The sequence below is a fragment of the Geotrypetes seraphini genome, chromosome 8 (assembly GCF_902459505.1).
Source record: "Geotrypetes seraphini chromosome 8, aGeoSer1.1, whole genome shotgun sequence".
Lineage (NCBI taxonomy): Eukaryota > Metazoa > Chordata > Amphibia > Gymnophiona > Dermophiidae > Geotrypetes > Geotrypetes seraphini.
In genome coordinates, this window is record NC_047091.1 from 8,928,448 (window position 1) to 8,948,061 (window position 19,614).

General features: G+C 40.7%; 1 protein-coding gene across 38 annotated transcripts in view; it reads left to right on the top strand.

The window, feature by feature from the left end:
- Positions 1–19,614, top strand: part of EPB41 (erythrocyte membrane protein band 4.1) — a 225,540-nt gene that overhangs the window by 147,549 nt on the left and 58,377 nt on the right. For 15 of the 38 annotated variants that reach the window (XR_004540385.1, XR_004540384.1, XM_033955372.1 and 12 more), the window contains exons 12-18: positions 1,626–1,733; positions 7,222–7,344; positions 8,069–8,194; positions 8,879–8,983; positions 14,892–15,103; positions 18,626–18,682; positions 18,776–18,820. Coding sequence is in view for 36 of the 38 variants with exons in the window: in XM_033955372.1 (XP_033811263.1) it covers positions 1,626–1,733; positions 7,222–7,344; positions 8,069–8,194; positions 8,879–8,983; positions 14,892–15,103; positions 18,626–18,682; positions 18,776–18,820 (776 nt within the window). In the remaining 2 variants the exon portion in view is untranslated. The remainder of the gene's footprint in view (positions 1–1,625; positions 1,734–7,221; positions 7,345–8,068; positions 8,195–8,878; positions 8,984–14,891; positions 15,104–18,625; positions 18,683–18,775; positions 18,821–19,614) is intronic. The other 23 variants (XM_033955368.1, XM_033955378.1, XM_033955371.1 and 20 more) reach the window with 12 other exon arrangements.

The following is a 19,614-nucleotide window of genomic DNA, read 5'->3' on the forward strand; positions in this document are numbered from 1 at the left end:
TGATTTGGCGTGTGTGTCGGGCGGGGATGACTGATATAAAATTGAAAAGGAGAGCTTTGATAGAAAGGGGGAAGCATATATGGGAAATGGGGTTTCATAGACAGTGGAGCGCAAGACGTCAGCGCGCTGACAATCCAGCGCCGACAATTTGGCGCAAGACAGAAGCACGCGGGGGGGGGAAAAGTAATTTTTAAAGAGCTCCGACGGGGGTTTGGGGTGGCGACCTTCCCCCCCACTTTATTGGTTAGTGTTCGCGCTGCTGTTGGAGGGGGGTTCAGGAGGTTGGAAACCTCCATTATAGCGAAAACTGAACTTTTTCTGATTTTTTTCGGGAAAAGTTCTGTTTTCTCTATAATGTGGGGGGTTTCACACCCCCACAACGGCAGCACAAACACTAACCAATAAAGTGGGGGGGTTGCCACCCCAAACCCCCAGTCGGAGCTCTTTAAAAATTATTTCTTCCCCGCGCACTTCTGTCTTCCGCCGAATTGTTTGCGCTGGATTATCGGCACGCTGGCATCTGGTGCGCAATTATCCCGTCACCGGGAAATGGTGGCAGAAGGAAGTTGGATGAGAAAGGAGTTCCCCAAGGAGCGTGAAGGAGCCATAATGAATAAAGCAAAGCCCAAAAGGAGTGAAGAGGAGATATCTGGTGAGAACAGGGGTTGGCAAAGGAAAGAATTCTGGATCAGGGCCCCTAGCCCTTGGCATTTCTCATCCTTACAGCAGACACCCTGTGCGCTCCTCCCTCCTGCAGAAAAACACACACACTACAGTTCCTCACACTTTGCACTCTTAGTGTTACCACCAGGATCCAGAGTTGCCCAGACAGTCAATGTAGTCCTAGGTTTAACCCTCTGCATGCAAGAAGTTGTAGTTTTGCTTTCTTAGACCAGTGATTCCCAACCCTGTCCTGGAGGAACACCAGGCCAATCGGGTTTTCAGGCTATCCCTAATGAATATGCATGGGAGAGATTTGCATATGATGGAAGTGATAGGCATGCAAATTTGCTTCATGCATATTCATTAGGGCTAGCCTGAAAACCCAATTGGCCTGGTGTTCCTCCAGGACAGGGTTGGGAATCACTGTCTTAGACAATGCAATTGGGAAATCAAAACTACAAACCCTTGGGTGCTGAAGGGTAAACTTAGGGCCATATCAACCCTGTTGGATAAATATGGAGCCTTTTGGTAACTCTAGGTGCACTGTAGGTATGAATTACCCCACAGGTTTGAGGGGCATAAATCATTCCTGTTACAATTCTCATGTACTGTACCTACTGGGGTTTTGGGGTTTTTTTTTTGCAGTAGCAGCAGCATGTATGCACTGTGGCTTTCATCCTCAATATACTATTGAATATCTTGTGTATTTTTTTTTTTTACACAATTAATTGAGCATAATTCCCCAAGGTTTAACAAAACTCAAAAGATGATCTTCCTAGTAGTGAAATGAAAACAAATCTAAAAATCAACTGGAGTCCATGGAATACAGCATGGATATAAATTGGACAGAATACATGGTCTTTACCTGTATATCCATGAGATGCTTCAGTCTAAATTCAGACATATACAAACATGTTGCATATTTGCTGAACAGCATGCTAACATCTGCACAATTTCTTCAGCTAAACCTGTATCTTTCAAAATTGAGTTCAGTCCTGATGATGATGAGGATGTGGTGATGGTTGAGGTCCCAGAATCAAAGAATGAGGAACAATTGTCAAATCAGCCAGGTATAGCTTTGACAGCTTTGGCTTCTGCTCTAGTCCTCTGCCTCTGTCCTGTTCAGTTGAGATATCCTTTATACAATTATTATTTCAAATTGGCTGACCGTTGGCTTCTATTTGTGCTGTGCAGCTAATCTTCAAGCTACAAAATAATTGAATATTTAATTCTAGGTGTTCTCAAAAGGATATTTCACTTTAAAGTTGTATCTATAACATTCATAAAGCTAATTGGTAATAGATCTTTGGCAGTGTTCCCTCTTCAAGTTATTATCAAACTTACAGCATGGTTTTTCTTATATTTTGTACAAAAAGATATTTAGGAGTTAGGAGAACCAGGAGTAGTGATTCCCTCCCCCCCTCCCCCCACCTCAAGTCATTATCCTCAATCTGACCAAATTTATTGTAGTATTTCTAATTTAACAGCTGGAAGAGGAGTTCAGGCAACTTGCACTTTTCAATGGCAATATCTGCTATCTTTCCATAAAACACTTGCTCAGGATGCAGTTGTATCCTATTTTCTCAGCCTAAGGGTGCTACTGTTGACTTTTTATAGGAAGAAGAATAAGAAAATAATTGGCTAATGTTAAGAGCAATGATGCCTGTGAGGCTTTGCAGACAAGGAAACTTAAAAAGAAAAAATGACATACTTACAAATTTTGTGAAACAAAATGTTAATGACAAAAGCTGTCATTATGAAGCCCTGTGTTAAATGGAATTGCTTGTATCTCTGTATTAGAGAGACTATAGCTATACTGTTAGTTCAAAACAAAAAAAATGTGTCCTTACTTGCTAATTTCCTTTTGCCTGAATCCCGTTAGACCATCCCACCAGCATATGGGGACAGAGAAGCAGTATAATAGGAGATTCAAAATAGGCATCTCCTCTGTAAGAGTAGTAATATAAAAGTAATGAACAAACCCTCTAGAGGTCAAAAAATACACTGGAGTCTCTTGAATTGGGCAGCCCCTGTAGGGACACTGAATAATATCATCCGAAAGAGTCCTCTTTCTGGCTAAAATCTTGAAAACTAGGGAAAATCCAGAGTAGCTATGGACTTCCCAGGAAGGTTCTGGACTAGTTTAGCAGTAGTCAAGGAAAAAATAATTAAAATTTGGCATTTCTTTACATCCTGCTACACCTGTCCAGATGCATGGCAAGTACCTGGGTAGGAAGATGTCAAGGTTGTCCTGAGACACCAGCTACAAAGATAGACTCTTCTTTGAACTACATGTCCTGCATTGTAATGTTTAGCAGATGGATGCAAGGAGAACTGTGTAGCCACCCTAGTAGCTGCACTAGCTTTGACTTGTGAACACACCTCTTTGTCTGAAGCTATAGTTTCTCTGATACATCTAGAAAAGGAAGATATGGATGCTGTCTTGCCCTTGTGAGTCCACTTAGCAAATACCTATTTGGCTTCCAAAGGTAATTAGTTAGAGGAACCTGAAGAACATCAAATATTTGGAGTTCTTTATCTCCTGTACAATGGTTCATTTTGTAGAACACTGGTAGAGACTGCTTGGTTCAAATAAAAAGGTAAAACAGTCCTTTCATCCAGAAGCCATGTGTAGCATGCAGCATGTAGAACCAATCCTTTTTGTCTTCAGCGCCAGCCGCACTTGTTTGCTGGGAAAGAGCGCAGCGACTTCTGGGTGAGCCACGCGCTGTCCCGGCAAACGAGTACAGCTGGCGCTGAAGACAAGAAGGATTGGTAATACTGATTACAAGGGCACTTAATGCACTATAGAACCTGAGATGTGACAAAGTTAGTACTGGCTCTTAAGTAGAATACCCAGTCTCCTCTAGGAATTTTAACCTCATGTGTTTCCCCAACAATATATGCAGTAGGAGCAATTATTACACCTTGAGTGACATGTCATTTGGGAAGCTACTACCTTGTTTTACTATAGATGCATCCTTTGCCAGGGAAGTATTGGAGAGAAGTAGGATTTATTTTAATTGCAAATTGAGGAGAGAAGCAGAATAAGATAAATGCACTTGCTTTATCCCTTTCAGTTTTAAGCATTGCCTCTCCATAGTATATAATAGCAGTGCAATGATTGAAAGTGGTGCTGTCTTACTTCCTTCAAATGTGAAATAAGCACAGTAGCACTACAAAGTAGCCATTTTTTGAGCACTTTATAAAATTAGTTTTTTAGTCATATCATATTGATAGTCATATCTGCATATGCCAGTTTGCACCAACCAGGAATACTGGCAAATAATAATTCTGTCTTCTCCTTAGAACCCTACTTATGAGGGCAACAGGGGAAATATGTAAAGCAGATCTTTTAGAAATTCTGCTGGAGCCTTGCTCTTTCCTTTTACCGAAGAACCTGGAGATCTTGAAATTTTGCTCAGAAGTCATTAAGCTGATTGAGGGACTCTCACAGATCTGTTAATGTGTTGGAAGAATCCCTGATATATTATCCTCTTGCTGGGAGTTAAAAAGTTTCTGCTGAGGAAATTTGTCTGAATGTTGTGTAACCCCACTATATAGGTGGTTGATATCCTTTGAAGATTTTGCTGTACCCCACAGAACTGGAGCTTTGTCTCCTGTGGCACTGGGATGCTTCTACTTTCTTTCTTTTTGATGTATGCCACAGCACTTGTGGTATTCATAATATTCTGAATCACCATCTACTTACTAGGATGGAGGAAATACTAAGGCACTAGCCTGTTGGCCTTGTTCTCTAGACTGTTTATAGACTACACTGCCTTCTGACTGAACCACTGCTCCTGCACCACCTGCCCTAGACAGCCTTCCAGTCTATCACTCACATACAAAGTGACTACAGGCCATCTGAAAGGTTTCAAGTCCTTCAAGTTAAGCTATTCTGGACTGGACATGCAAGAGTGAGATGATGATCAAAGTCCTTTAAATTACATGAAATCCAAGAGGACAAAAATCCAATGAATGTTCTAAAACAGGGGTGTCAAAGTCCCTCCTCGAGGGACACAATCCAGTCTGGTTTTCAGGATTTCCCCAATGAATATGCATGAGATCTATTAGTATACCAAGAAAGTAGTGCATGCAAATAGATGTCATGCATATTCATTGGGGAAATCCTGAAAACCCAACTGGATTGCGGCCCTCGAGGAGGGACTTTGACACACCTGGTCTAAAAGAATTGATGGCCCTAAATGGGTCCATCAAGTGTTCTAGCTAAAATTTTGGTAGAACTTCCTGACTGTGCAAGCAGCCTCGTAGTGCCTGAACCTATGAGCTTCATCCCATATCAGGACCAGTTGGTGGTAGAGGAAGCAGCCCTTGAGGCACTGGGGCACAAAACTGCAGACCAGCATCCCACCATCCCACTAAGGAAGGAGCAGAAGATCCTTGAACTAGCAGGAAGGAAGATATTCCAGTGAGCAATGTTAAACTCATGAATTGCAGTACATCAGCTACAGATAATGCACTCTTCCTCCCCTTGGTTCAGCAAAGCTTCTCTTTCTAATTACTTTTTAAATTACAATTTGCACCAGTGCTTCATAACATTGAAGAATATAGGATCCATCTCATGTACTCTAGGGGCAGTGTCTTATCGTACCACATCCAAGACAGTGATATATTTGGATGTGATATATAAATATTTGGAAATGATATATAAATAGCATTGGGTGATTGGACCAATGATTGAACCGCTGACCTGCAAATATACTAGCAGTCACGCTGCCTAAATTAAGGTCTCTGAGGTTTTTCCCCTTATGCATACATAACATTTTTGTGCTTTTCACATTGATGTCCAAAAGATTCTCAACTAGGAAGTTATGCCAACTTAAATGGTATTGCTTTGCATATTGGTGCAAAACTAACTGCCCAAGACCGTCTCTGCTGTCCAGTTCTGGTCCTATTGACCTATCTGTTAACACCTGTCAAATTCTGAAGACCACTTTGGTATGTAAAAGTAGACGGCAGATTACTGTTTGTTCACCCTTTAATATTCAGATTCATGTATGGCCTAATGAAGCTTCCTATTCAGAATCTGGCTGCTTCTTCGAATCTTATTGTTATTTACAGGTAGCTCTTATAAGCCCCTAAGCCATGCGCCCCTCTGTTTCTTTTCCTGAAGACACTTTCTGATTGCTATCACATCTGCTAAGAAAGTCGGTGAACTTAAAACCCTTGTATGTTACCTTCCCTACAAACAGTTTTCCCCAACAGGATAGTACTCCATAATCACTTAAAATTCCTCCTAAGGTTATGTCTGAATTTCATCTTAGATTATCTGCCAGTTTTCTTTTGTAAACCTTATTCAAGTAAAGTGGAAGAGATGCTTCATACACTGGATTGCAAGTATGCCCTCAGGTAGCACATCTACCCACTAAAGAAATACTCCCAGCTGGATTGTCTCATATTATGAATGACTCTGGCATGTGGATAGCCAAAAGGAGCCATTTCCAACTTGATATTGGTTTGCATAGTCTTCTGTTACCACAAGATATTCATACCACCACTAGGCGTATTACCATGCATTAACGTCAGGTGATAGCAGCATCCATCGCAAACATCAAATTGATCTCAGTAGTGCAGAGTCAAATCTTTGGCCTCTATCTACACCCACACCAAGCACTATTTAGATCCTGCCTCTCCACTAGAGAGTGCCTTTGGACAGTCTGCACTGGGTTAACTAATCAGTCAGGTTCCTCTATGTCTTATCAGGGCAGCTCTCATATTTGTAATCATCCACAAGTATACCTGTATATCCTTCATTTGTCAATAGGAAATCCCTGTAACAGGGATTCTCTGTAGACAGCAAAAGAATGCAGCAACCTTACCTATTCTTCTTCCCCCCTCTTTGGCAAAACACAGGGGGGAAAAAGTGGCCTAGTTTTTAGAGAAATGGGCTGAGAACCAGGGAAGCTCCATTCAAACTCTGCTTCTGCTACTGACACATGTTGTGATCTTGGGCAAGTTATTTTGTCTCCCATTGATTTTGGTGCTCACTTAGATTGTTAGATCCTTGGGGCAAGTATACCTGAATACATATCTCCAATGTGTATATCCACTGTGTACAACCTGCTCCATGCATATTCATTAGGGTTAGCCTGAAAACCCGACTGGCCTGGTGGTCCTCCAGGACAGGGTTGGGAACCACTGACATAGTGAACCTACTTGGCGTCAGAGAAGGCAACATTAATTACCTGTTAATAGATGTTCTCCAAAGACAGCAGTTTACCAGTTGAACAAACCTTTTTCTCCCCATGTTCAAAATTGTTCTCTCCCTTACATTTCTTGGCCAAAGGGGAACTGAGAAAATGCTATGATGGGAAAAGTCATGTCTAAGTCTATTACCATATGTAATTATTTGACCACAAGTGTGGCTGGTGTGCTGCTGACTCCCAAGAATGCCTGTATATGGGTAAAGAACATGGGCAGTATATAAATTATTCCTATAATTGCAAAACTCATAAATGTCAGTGATGGCTTCACTGTTGGCGATCCTGATACTTTAAAGTGAAGTCCTTCTTAACACATTGCACTTGTTTTCAGTCACACCTAGTTTTGAAAACATTGAGATGAAACCAGTAGAGGAGGAGATGGAGACAAAAGAGGTAGCCTTTACAGAAACAGAATCAAGATCAGTATTTATGGAACAAATTCCCAGATGGCCAGGTACAGCTGTGATGGCTTTGCCAGCAATATGGCTGACTTTCCTAAGCTTGCTTTTCCATACCTTCTCAGAATAACCAGAGTATTTCCCACGTTTTATTCTATTTTAGTAGCCACAAAAACTACTAATTGCCATGATAGCCGATCCATCAATGTTGCAAAGATACTTTGGATCCATTGCAGTATATTATCATATTACATTCTGGTACTTGCATTTTTATTTGCTTTTCTAGTGGAAGTTGAAAGGCTCCATTGTTTCAAGGTAGTCATTTTCTTAAGATTACTTAAGTTGCAGTAATTTCTTTCTACATGTATAACATTTCTTACAATGTAATTTTCTGGGTTCATTGCAAAGTAAATAAGAAGCACCTATAAGGTGTGTAATGTTTAATGCTAGTTTGCTTAATTATAGTTAGAACATGCCCTGTCTTGATTTTTGTTTTTTCCATGTTAAATCATCCCCACATACATGTGAGCTGCATTGATCTTCAATGTAGCAATAATAAAATGTGACCTTTAAAAGTAATCACATGGGAATAGTAATTATTTCTTAATTCTGAAGCTTGCTATTGCGATTTGCTGGGTTTTAGTGATGCGTGTATCTTTGGGACAAGCTAGGAAGATATTTGCCCACTACAGTTGTGCTAAATTCTGAATCTCTGTGGTAATTATGATTAAGAGTTCAGAACAACCAGAGGTGGCTTTTTAATGCATCCCTTGTTTTCAGCCACACATAGTTATGAAAACATTAAGATGACATCTATAGAGGTGGAGGAGATGGAGAAAAAAGAGGTGGCTCTAACAGAACCAGGATTCAAATCAGTGTTTATGGAGCCAGTTCCCAGATGGCAAGGTACAGCTGTGATGACTTTTTCCTGTAGTGTGCCTGACTTCCCAGAGCTTACTTTCCATACCTTTTCAGAATAATCAGACAGAAGTTCCCAAGATCTAATCTTTTTTAATATCTGATTTAAACCCAATTAAATAATGTGAAATCAATTTTTCATAAAATATTAGTGATTTCTATTTAATAAGCCTCGACAGACCATTTTAATTATCATAGTTGCTGGCCAATTGACTTTGCAACGAGACAGATTCATTTGTAGCATTTTATCATGTGATTTTTTTAATTGAAACCCACCATTGTCTCGTGGCTTTGCAACGTTTGTTTTCTTTCTACAAGTGCATTACAAATTTCTTATGCTTTGGTCTGAATTTCAAAGGACATAAGACAAGCAGCATTTGTGATCCATGTAAGTTAGTGCAAAGATAGGTTTAAAACAAACCTCTTATCTATAATTGTCTTTCCTGTTAAAATGATCTCTCAGTAAATAACTTGTAACGTCATAGAAACTTGAACATACAAAAGAAATTGCATTGGCATATTACACTTAACTTTGCAGTTGCTCAAGTTTTATTTAAACACTTTTATATCTATAAAATAGATTGAAAAGTTATGGTGCCTGCAGCAACACAAAATTATACTGGAGTTGACTACTGTTAAGTCTCTTTTTAATGCATGCATCACTTGTTTTAGACACACATGGTTTTAAAAACATTCAGTTGCAACCAGCAGAGGAGGAGGAGATGGCATTTAAAGACTCAAAATCAACATTTATAGAACCACTCCCTTATTGGTCAGGTAAAAGTGTGATAGCTTATCCTTGCAATAACGCTAATCTTAAGCTTATTTTTCTACACCTCAAGAGAATAACCACACAGCTTCTTAAATCTGTTTTGCAAACCATTATTCTGTCAAGTCAAATTTCCTATGCTCCAATTGCAAAGTTGCATGCTACTGTCTCTAATCCAAAAGTGTTTCTTTCAGATTAGCATTTCAGTGAATTATTTTGCGACATTCAGTAATAAAAAAGAGAGCAAGCAGTTTAGTTAGAAACATCTGCAACCTTTTGTTTGATTCCCATCCTCAGTGACTCAGTAAGAGCACTGCACACAGCTATGTAAGGAAATGGGTTCAGTTTCCAATTCTGACTTTTGCTTTTCAGGTCAAACTGTCATTGGTCAGATTATTTCAGTTGTAGCATTCACAGCCCTCTCTTCTGGTTATTCCAGTGCAATAAGTGAGGCATTCTAGACAGTAGGATTATTTCCCCATAGCTGCGTGCTACTGCAGAAGGAATTCACTCTGGATTTTTCACTCTGCCTCTGTTGTACTTCACTGGGCTCTCTAGCTCTACCTTCAGTTCTTTCCTTTCGTATGCGTGCCTCCAGGAGTGTTTGTTCTGCTCTCCCCATTTTATTATTTTTAACTCTTATGTAATTTTGTCCCTTTTGGGGTATTTTAGTGCTTAGAGCAAATTTGAAGCTCTGCCTGCTTGAGAATTCACAGACTTCGGTCTGTAGCTGACAGGCCAATCCCACTGGGTACCTGTTAGCTAGCCTGCATAGTTTCTCTGGAGCTCAGGACCTTCCCTGAGGTGGTCTCACCTACTGTTAATCAGGGGTCGAGCGTAAGCTGTTAGGCGCCCTTAGGATGCTCAACGGTTTCTCACAGGGTGCCAGCTGAGTAGTTGAGCCTCCGCCCATCCCAGTGCACATCCATTGGTTGGTCCGCAGGGCTGAAGGTGTGGTCGGACTTAGGAGTCTGACTGGCAGCCCGAAGATCAGCTTTGTAGAAGCATTCCCAGCATTGTGGCAGCAAAATTTCTCATCCAGCCACTGTGAGAGAGCTGAAAGCAGGTTACCGCACAGATCCTGTCAGGTCACAGTGAGTACATCAGGGGAGATTGGAAAAGTGGGGTTTTAAAGGTTTCTGGATGTTCCTCTGTGTTCCCCCTCCTGAAAAATCCTTAAATCACCATTTTTACAGTATGGGAAGTGTAAAAATTATCACGATTTTGGTGTGAACTTTTTGACATGGCTATCTTGGATTTTTAGCAACCTTTTTTTCTAAAGTTCCCTGCTTCTTCAAAACCTGCAAATTTTGCTTGGAAAACTTCTGGAATGGAGTCCTTAGACTATCCTCATGTGGATTCTTGCCAGGATTGTGCAAATTTAGCGCTTTTAGAGTGTCCTTGCGCAGCTAGGGGAGGCTACAGTATCCAACTTTTCAATAGGTCTAGCTAGCACTATCTTGTTATTGCACATACTCAGTTACCCACATAAATCAGTAAATCAATACTTCAAAAGTCCATAAAAATCTAAATCAGCAACCAGTCCATAGTTGCAAAGAAAACAAAACAAATCAAACTAAAACTTTAAAGTCCAGTCTTTTGAATTTCATTCTGCCATTTTAGGTGGATGATCCCAGTGGCAATAGTAAATCAGGCAATCAGTCCTTTTGCAGTGGCCAATGAAGAAAAGTCCTGGTGCGTTGTGTCAATCCATGTTAGGCCGCAGTACTCGGCTATGGGCAGTCTTTGCCAGAAATCAGGTACTTGTTAAGTCTCTTTCTTTATAGCTCAGTCTTCTCTATGTGGGGGAAGCCATCCCTCCTCTGGATATTCTGTAAATGGAAGTCCTCAACAAATGTTAAAAAGATGATTCCACCAAATGCAAATGCAAGCAGTGTCTCACTTCCGGCTCACCACACAATTGTTTCCCACGTATTCACCTTTATAGGACCCCCTGGGACCCCGAAGAAGACTTTTTGTCAAAACGCGGACTGTGTTGGGTCCTGTATCCCTAGCGGACCAGGTCCTTTAAGGCTCTTATGTGGATGATTTATTTTTATGTGGATGGAATTATTTTATGTGGATGATTTCAGTGTACCTTTGGAACTTTGACACTTTCCAATAAAGTCCATTTAGGAACATCGTCACTCCACAAAGTTTTTTTGGTTTTCTCTGGATTTTCTTCTTTGTGGATATTTCGGGGTCAATTCCTTTTGTTTTTTCCACCAAAAATAATTCATCATAGCCACCTTCATCATATTTGAATATGTTCCTCATATTAGTATGAGCCATAGTCTGGTCAATTATGGCATTTACATGTTCATTTTGGCTCTGATAGCCTCCCAATAAATTTCATTGTGTTAATTTGTATACATTCTTTTTCCTTACAAATCTTGCATTTAATAACATTCTCATCTCCCGTTCTCACATACACATACCTTCAGGTTGACTTGCAATTTTCCTTTTATAAACACATCCAGCATTGGACTAGTGTCATGCTATAAATCACATTTCCCACTAATACATTTCTTCTCTCTGTCTTTAACCTCACTTGTTTTCAGGAAAAGCTCCCAGTATTTTTATTCATTTATTTAAAGATGATAACCCCTCAATAACTCTTCTCTCTTAAACTATCCTTAAGATAGGAAACAGTAACATTTCTTATATATGTGCAACAGAAGAAACGATCACATAATCCAATTTATGTATCACTATAGTATAAGTCTCAGAAAGTGGTGAGGCTTAGTCTCTATTGGGGGCCTTTCCCTCCTCTGATTACCCTACACCCAGGGGATCACACTTGGTGATTAACACAGTGCACGGAACAAAAACAGATCAGAACAAAAACAGATCAGAACAAAATATGCACAAGGAAAGCAGGACAGGTCAAAAAGAATGAGGCCTGCAAGTCTAGCTGGCAAACATTATTGTATCAAATACTATGATTATTTCCATACACTTCCTTCTGGGATAAAACCCATCCTCCAATTTCTCATCGATGCCTCAGCCTGCCAGGCTTACTGCATATATGAAAAATATCAAAGTAAAAATTTAAAAAAATTTAAATCATGATTGCATATACTTTGTTAAGCTTCATACACTTACAACCTACAATATTCTTTTCAGGATAGAGTATTTCACTACCTATATACCATCCAAAATTTCCATCTCCATTTCTCGTTACATATTATCAAATGTTCAATAGCTATACAAAAGCAAACGCCAACACAGCTGGCTCCATCCACTTCTTCCTAGCTATGTGGTGTGCACCCTGATATGATTTCCAGGTGGATCTGTAGGGCCATTTTGTCAGCTTACATTCTTGCTGGGAAACAGTCTTCTGTTTCTGTCAAGGTGCATTCTACCAGGAGTGTGGCAGCTTTGTGGGCCGAAGCTAGAGCTGTCTCTCCTGAGGAGATTTGAAGAGTGGCAACGTGGTCTTCTCTTCACACATTTGCCAAGTTCTACAGACTGGATGTGGCGGGAAGAGAGGACTCCATCTTTGGGTCCTCGATCTTAAGGGTCGGCGCAGCAAGCCTGCCCTAGCTTTTTGGGGGACTGCTTTTGTATATCCCTACTGTCTAGAATGTCTCATCTATTGCACTGAAAAAAGAGATTATGTACTTACCCTGGTACGCTCTTTTTCAGTAGATAGGTGAGACATTCTAGACTCCCACCCTGTCCTACCTGTGCCTGCTTTCAGTTTTCAGTCTGTTTATGCTTCTCAAAGCTGATTCTTGGATGCCTGACAGCCCTTGAGGGCTGAGAATTTGTATATATGTTTAAATTTATTGGGGAGTAGTTTCTGAGCTCCTCTGAAGCCAGTGTTGGCAGTTAATGGTACTGTTTAGCTACTTTTGAGCAGAACAATTTGTTTAAGCCTGTTGATACAGGTGCCTCTACTTCATGTGTTTTGGGTAGCGCTATGTGCTTGGGTACTAACTGAAGATGGAGCTAGAGAGCCCAGTGAAGTACAACAGAGGCAGAGTGGAAAATCCAGAATGGATTCCTTCTGCAGCAGCACACGGCTATGGGGAATAACCCTACTGTCTAGAATAGGGATCTCAAAAGTTTCTCCTTGAGGGCCGCAATCTAGTTGGGTTTTTAGGATTTCTCCAATGAATATACATGAGGTCTATGTGCATGCACTGCTTTCAATGCATATTCATTGGGGAAATCCTGAAAACCCGACTGGATTGCGGCCCTCAAGGAGGGACTTTGAGATCCCTGGTCTAGAATGTCTCGCCTATCTACTGGTAAGTACATAATCTCTTTATACAATGAGCTGCGATCCTGGGAACTGGGTTGAATTCTGTTTGCAGCTCCTTGTGACCCTGGGCAAGTCAGTTTACCCTCCATTGCCCCAGGTAAAAAAAAGAAACACATTAGATTGTGAGCCCACTAGGGACAGAGAAAGTACCTATATATAATGTACATCTAGTAGTGCTGTAGCAGAGTACGGTACTGGGGTTCAAGAAAGGATTGGACAATTTCCTGTTGGAAAAGGGGATAGAGGGGTATAGATAGAGGATTACAGTCCAGGTCCTGGACCTGTTGGGCCACCGCGTGTGCGGACTGCTGGGCACGATGGACCTCTGGTCTGACCCAGCGGAGGCACTGCTTATGTTCTTATGATTGGTACTGGTAGGGCAGGTGTCTCAAAGTCCCTCCTTGAGGGCTGCAATCCAGTCGGGTTTTCAGAATTTCCCCAATGAATATGCATTGAAAGCAGTGCATGCACATAGATCTCATGCATATTCATTGAGGAAATCTTGAAAATCTGACTGGATTGCGGCCCTTAAGGAGGGACTTTGAGACCCCTGTGGTAGGGTATTCGGTGACCTCCTGAAGCTGTCCAGGTGCCACTGATACTCAGTGATGACCTAATTGCGTGGATACTTATTGGTGTATGAGTGGTACCTAGATAACTTCTGGCTCTGCTCCCCATACAACACCATTGTCACCTGGCTAGTGTCAGGCCAATGAATAATCACTGCCTAGGCCAGGGGTAGGCAATTCCAGTCCTCGAGAGGCGGAGCCAGATCAAGTTTTCAGGATATCTACAATAACTATGCATAAGATAGATTTGTATCTCAAGGAGGCAGTGCATGCAAATCCATCTCGTATATATTCATGGTGGATATCCTGAAAATCTGACATGGCTCCGGCTCTCGAGGACCAGAATTGCCTACCCCTGGCCTAAGCCCAGTAAGCACTAATTATCTGAGTGACAGATGCTGCTAGCCAGATAACTAGCTTTAAGTATTGATCCCTTTTGAGTTTGGTGTACTGTAGTGACCTTGCTTTTTGCATACTTTTTGTTCAAACTCCTATTTATTGCACATTTTCTGTGAAACTTGAAAACTGCTATGTTAGAAGAATTACCAGAAAGTTACTAACAATTAATGGGCATCATAAAACAGCTCATAAATTACAAAGCAATAAGGAAAAGTGTTTCTGATTACTTCACAAGCTTATAGCTGGAACCTGAACTATAAGAATAAAAAGCCTTTCACGGTTAGAGATTGGATGTTTGCACTTGAGTTTATGCCTACATTTGGGTCCTTTACAACTTATGTAGCACACTGCCGATTGGTTTGCTTGCCTTAATGTGCAGTGTGATGTGAATTTTCTTGCAGGCTGTGTGCTGCTTTTAGCTGTTAAACATCATAAATATTGACTTTGATTTCATGGCTTAAAAGACAGTTTCTTTAAATAATCTAGGGCTGTCTCTACATTTCTTGTAAATTAATTTCCTTTGGAATATTCCAGTGTGAGCTACTTTTGAATACTTAACAGGCAGCTGCTATGCTTGGCAATATCTGACTTGGTGCTGTGATGTGAAAGCCAAGGCCGCTGGGTACCTAGAAATGTTTGCTCTCTACTCTGAATGCTTTTCTTGGTCTCTACTCTTAGCTCCAGTGGTTGTGACACCCAATCGAAGCCCACGACCTATTTCTGCACCAGCTATTGCTCAGAGTCATGTGAATGAGCCAAGCCACCCCGCTCCTGCCGCTAGCAAAGACACTTCAAATTACAAGACAGTGAAAGAAACTGTGAAAGCAGAAGTAAAACATGATGAGAAACCAGTAGAAAGCTCCAAGCCAGAGCCAGCGGAAGACGTGAAGGTATATTGTGCTGATGTATATATTGTGAATGAAAGGAAAGCAACCTCTCAAAATGAGTATAGATCTACCTGGACAGTAGCATGGAATATCCTGATTTTAAAAAAAGTTGAAGATGGAGCCATTTGGTTATGATTTTTGTACTGAGAGATGTTAAGTGTGCAACTTATAGTCCTCTTTTACAACATTGCAGCAGAAAGAGTTTTACAGAAATCAAAATGCTTTGGAATTAGAGTTGGTAGTAATGTTATATTAATGGTGGGTTCAACACACATTTTATAAACCAGTGTCTCTCAAACTTTCTCGAAAGAGGAATTTGCTTCATTGAAATGGGCTGGTCTCGCAAAGGCCCCGAGGCTGTTGATGAAAACCGCGTCTAAATTAATCCTCGCGGCAGCTCTGTGGCCAAGTTTAAAAGCGCACTGAGCTGCCGCTACTTTTCCAGGGGTGCGGAGAAGACACGGAAGGCAGGAGTCCAGGGAGATAATGCAGCGAGAGGCAAGTCTGCTGGCCGGCGCTGCTCTTCTTCCTCTGTGAGCACTAGTGTGACGCGTCACACAGTGTGTTACACTGTTATAAACAAATGGTTTATGTACAATAGCCGAGGCCCCAAAGATCCTTTCTTCAAACTGAAGAGTTCTTTGATTGCAAGCCTTTGAGATTTAAAAAAAAAGCCCCATACTAAATTCATGGAACCTGAGTCTGTGGCAGTCAGCAAATTTAAAGGTGCTGATCACCATGGGCCTAATCCAGGCACCATAATTGAATAGTCAGGTCTGGCAGGTTGCCAAATGTTGTCTGAATTAGGGACAGTCAAGGCATAGTGGCACCCTGAGCTAACTTGCTTCGGCAGGGTCCTCCTATCTCACTGTATCACTTCTACTGCCCCCTCATCTCTTCCATCCTTGGGTCCAGCACTACTTCCTTACCTCTTCTTCCCTCATGGTCCTGTAAAGTTTGTTGATCGCTGGCAGCACCATGCTGGGTTGCCTTTGGTCAATTCCTGTCTCCTTTGATGAAATTTCCTGTGGGCAGGACGTGGCAGAGGGAAGACCTAAGGGTTGGCTGAAGACAGTTCATCATGCTGCTGCTGTCGATGATCAAGGTAAATTTTACAGGACTGCAGAGGAGCGAGAGAAGTGAAGGAGCAATGCTTGTACATGGGGAGGGGGGAGAGACAGAAGAAAAAGCTTAACCTCTAGACCAGGTAAGATCAGAGTCTGGTTATTTTGGTGCCCTTGATCGCTTGCACCCTGGACCAGAGCCTAACTTGGTCCAGTAGTAAAGCTGGCCCTGGTTTGAATACTGGCTAATATTCAGACCAGTACCTAGATAAGTTAGGACAACAAAAAAATTGTCCAAACTTTATCTAGGCACCAGCTTGGACATCAAACTTTAAGTTTCATCTCCACCCTGGCTCTAAACCCGACATTAACCAGACAGTTCTGTGGTGGTCAAAGCCTACATTCAATAGTACGAGCAGGTTAAATGCCACTGAAGATGTGCTCTGGGAGTACCGTATTTTCATGCATATAATGCGCGCGTTATACACGATTTTACAAACCATGCATAACCATGCGCGTTATACATGTGAGCGTGCAAATGCTCAAAGCCTTCTGGTCTCGCTCTCTCCGAGATAATCTCGGAGAGAGCGAGACCAGAAGGCTTTGAGCATGCGCAAATGCTCAAAGCCTAGTCCAGCCCGGCAGAGGAAGAAGGAGGATCTCTCTCGCACCGCCCGGCCCAGCCCAGCCCAGCCCAAACCAACGAGTGAGGATCTTCGGGCACTGGCACATGCTGTGCATTGGTGCTGGTGCCGGTCCGGTGCCCAATCGGGTAAGAGTTGTATTTGCGGTGCTGGGGGGATGTAGGATCGCGGGGGAGGGGGGGTGATGCCGGTTCGGAGTAGGCGGGAGGAGGTTTTAGCATGCGCGGTATATGCGTGTGCGCGCTATATTAACATTTTATTACATAAATTTGTGTTCCCCGCGCGCTTTACCCGTGTGCGCGTTTTACACGGGTGCTCGTTAATCTACGTGAAAATACAGTAGCTAGCTAGATTTAACTGAGTAAGAACCATCATACTTGGTTAAATTCTTTGTGGGGAAAAAAAAACACGGGGTAGATGAATTCAAGTCTGGTTTCCAGAGCATAACCCTGCTGTCCCCCTACTGCATTAGCATTTTCATCTTTTCTTTTCCATTCATTAATGCTACACTCTCTCATGACTTAGCTTATTGAATACATGTATCATGGTCACCTGACATTCTCTGACCTTGTTCATGGTTAAGGTTCCAATACAAAGAATGTCAATTTTGTTTAAAAATATCAAGTTTTTCAACCTCCTTTCCCTGGAGGCTTCTAATGGATTTGTCACAGCTGGAGGAAGTTACGGCATCTTCCATTAGGAAATGTTACTCAGCTTTGAGACTGATAGGAATTGCATATTAAATGTGCCCAATGTTCTTTTTCTTTCATCTAATATCTATTACTTTGTTAGTCCACAACAACTGATCGTGTTTTGAATAAGGTGAAGATGTAGCATATTTTTCTGTCTTAGTTATATATATATATTGATTATTTGTAATGGATTGTAAGTCTGTAATGCACCAATGTTTTATTATTTGATTTTACATATGTGAATATTGTGATCCACTTAGGTTTTTTTTTTTAAGTTCAAAAAATTTTATTTTCAAGCATAAAATAAACAGTGGAATATAAATTTTTAAAATAAAATAAATATACATAACAACATCAACTCTTGTTTAAGAGAATTTGTAAGTGTATCATATTATATAACTCCTTTAGGAAAGTACAAAATGGCCACTTTAAATTCAATATTTCTCTATCATTGCATGTAGGAGGCAATTTTATAAGAGATGCTTAGTTAAAGTACTTTATAAGCTGCCTCTTTGAAGACAATAGACACCTACACGTCTAAAAAAAATATTAAAGTATGTGTCAGACGCAGATATTTACACTAACCCTAAAGTTGGTTTAAACATTGGTGCCAATATTTGTCAAGTAAGCTCATAAATTAAACTATTTTATAATCAGTCCCCCAAATTCTGTATATGGCACCTTATGTTCTATGTGCAAATCAGTGTGCAGAGTTGATTTTACATGCACAACTTAATTGGTTAATAATCCTAATCAGTGTCAATAATTGGTAATTAACACCTTGTAATTGATACTAATTGGCACTCATTAAAATTACGCGCACAGCTTGGTAGGTGTATTCTATAAAGTGCGGTATGCCAGTTCTAGTGTGACCAGGGGAGGAGCATGAGCATATTTGGACATTTCTTGGTAATTTCTATGCTTATAGTGAGTGAGATTGCATACTGAGATTTTGTAATGCAAATTACTTGTGTGTTTTATTTTTCTTCATGTGAATTTTTGGTTTAAAAGTAGGTTTTACTAATTAATTACAAGGATCGAAGACCTAGATGTCAACACTCCACACTGACATTTAATTTCAGCTTCTCTTTATTTACAGATATACTTTTTATTTCTTTAATATAGATTGGAAAAGAGCACACACAGATCATAATTCCTACCATGAATGGTGACCAAATCCAGGTTTGTATTGTTCATCATCAACTTAAATATAAGTGACTTTTGATTTAAAAAGTGAAAAAAAATTAAAAAAAACATTTTTTGTTATTGTAACAGCAGACACCAACAAAACTGGAGGAGGATCCAATAAGAATGAGGAAGGTTAGCTGCATTTTGGTCTCAGTGAAATCATACTCTTATCTTCTCTGCATTGTAAACATTTTTTCAGCTTTTCAGATTTCATCATAATCATCAAGGCTTTGCAATCATGTAGAAATACTGTGTGTTTGTAAAAAGGCAAGCATTTTGCTATATCCAACATTAGTTATGCATATATCATAGTATTTATGAAGAAAAGAAATCTTCCATCCCACCCTTTTGATTCTGTATCCTCATCAGAGATGAGAATTTTATAGTAGTGCATTAACACTTGTGCTTCTGCCCAGTGATCTCCCCTACTCTCTATAGTAAGTGGCCTTTTCTCTACTGCTCATGGAGCTTCTTGAGAGTTTCCTAAGCCTGACCTGGTTACCTTCCAGACTATCCACAGTGAATATGCAGGATATAAATATGTATATACTGAGCTCTAGTATATGCAGATATGTCTCATTGTGGGCGTCTTGAAAACCTGACTAGCTTTTAGGAAGTGCTTTGTGTAAATGCATGAAATAGATTGGAGTTCCTGGTGACATATGGCCTAACACTTAACCTTAGGATACATAAAAAATAGCAAACTTTGAAAGCTTTCTGGCTTCTAAATCATCTCGACACAGAGAGAAGGCTACCAAATGGCAGTTTAATCTAGATTTCTGTTTCTAAAGAGAAAAATTCAATTTTCACATTTGGCTTGGTGGTGGTTTTTCAAGCTTTAGCAACCAACTATGGACCAGCCTTCAAGCTATTAGAATAGTAAAAGTGAGTACTTTGCTAACAGGTAAACTTTAGGTACCATAAAC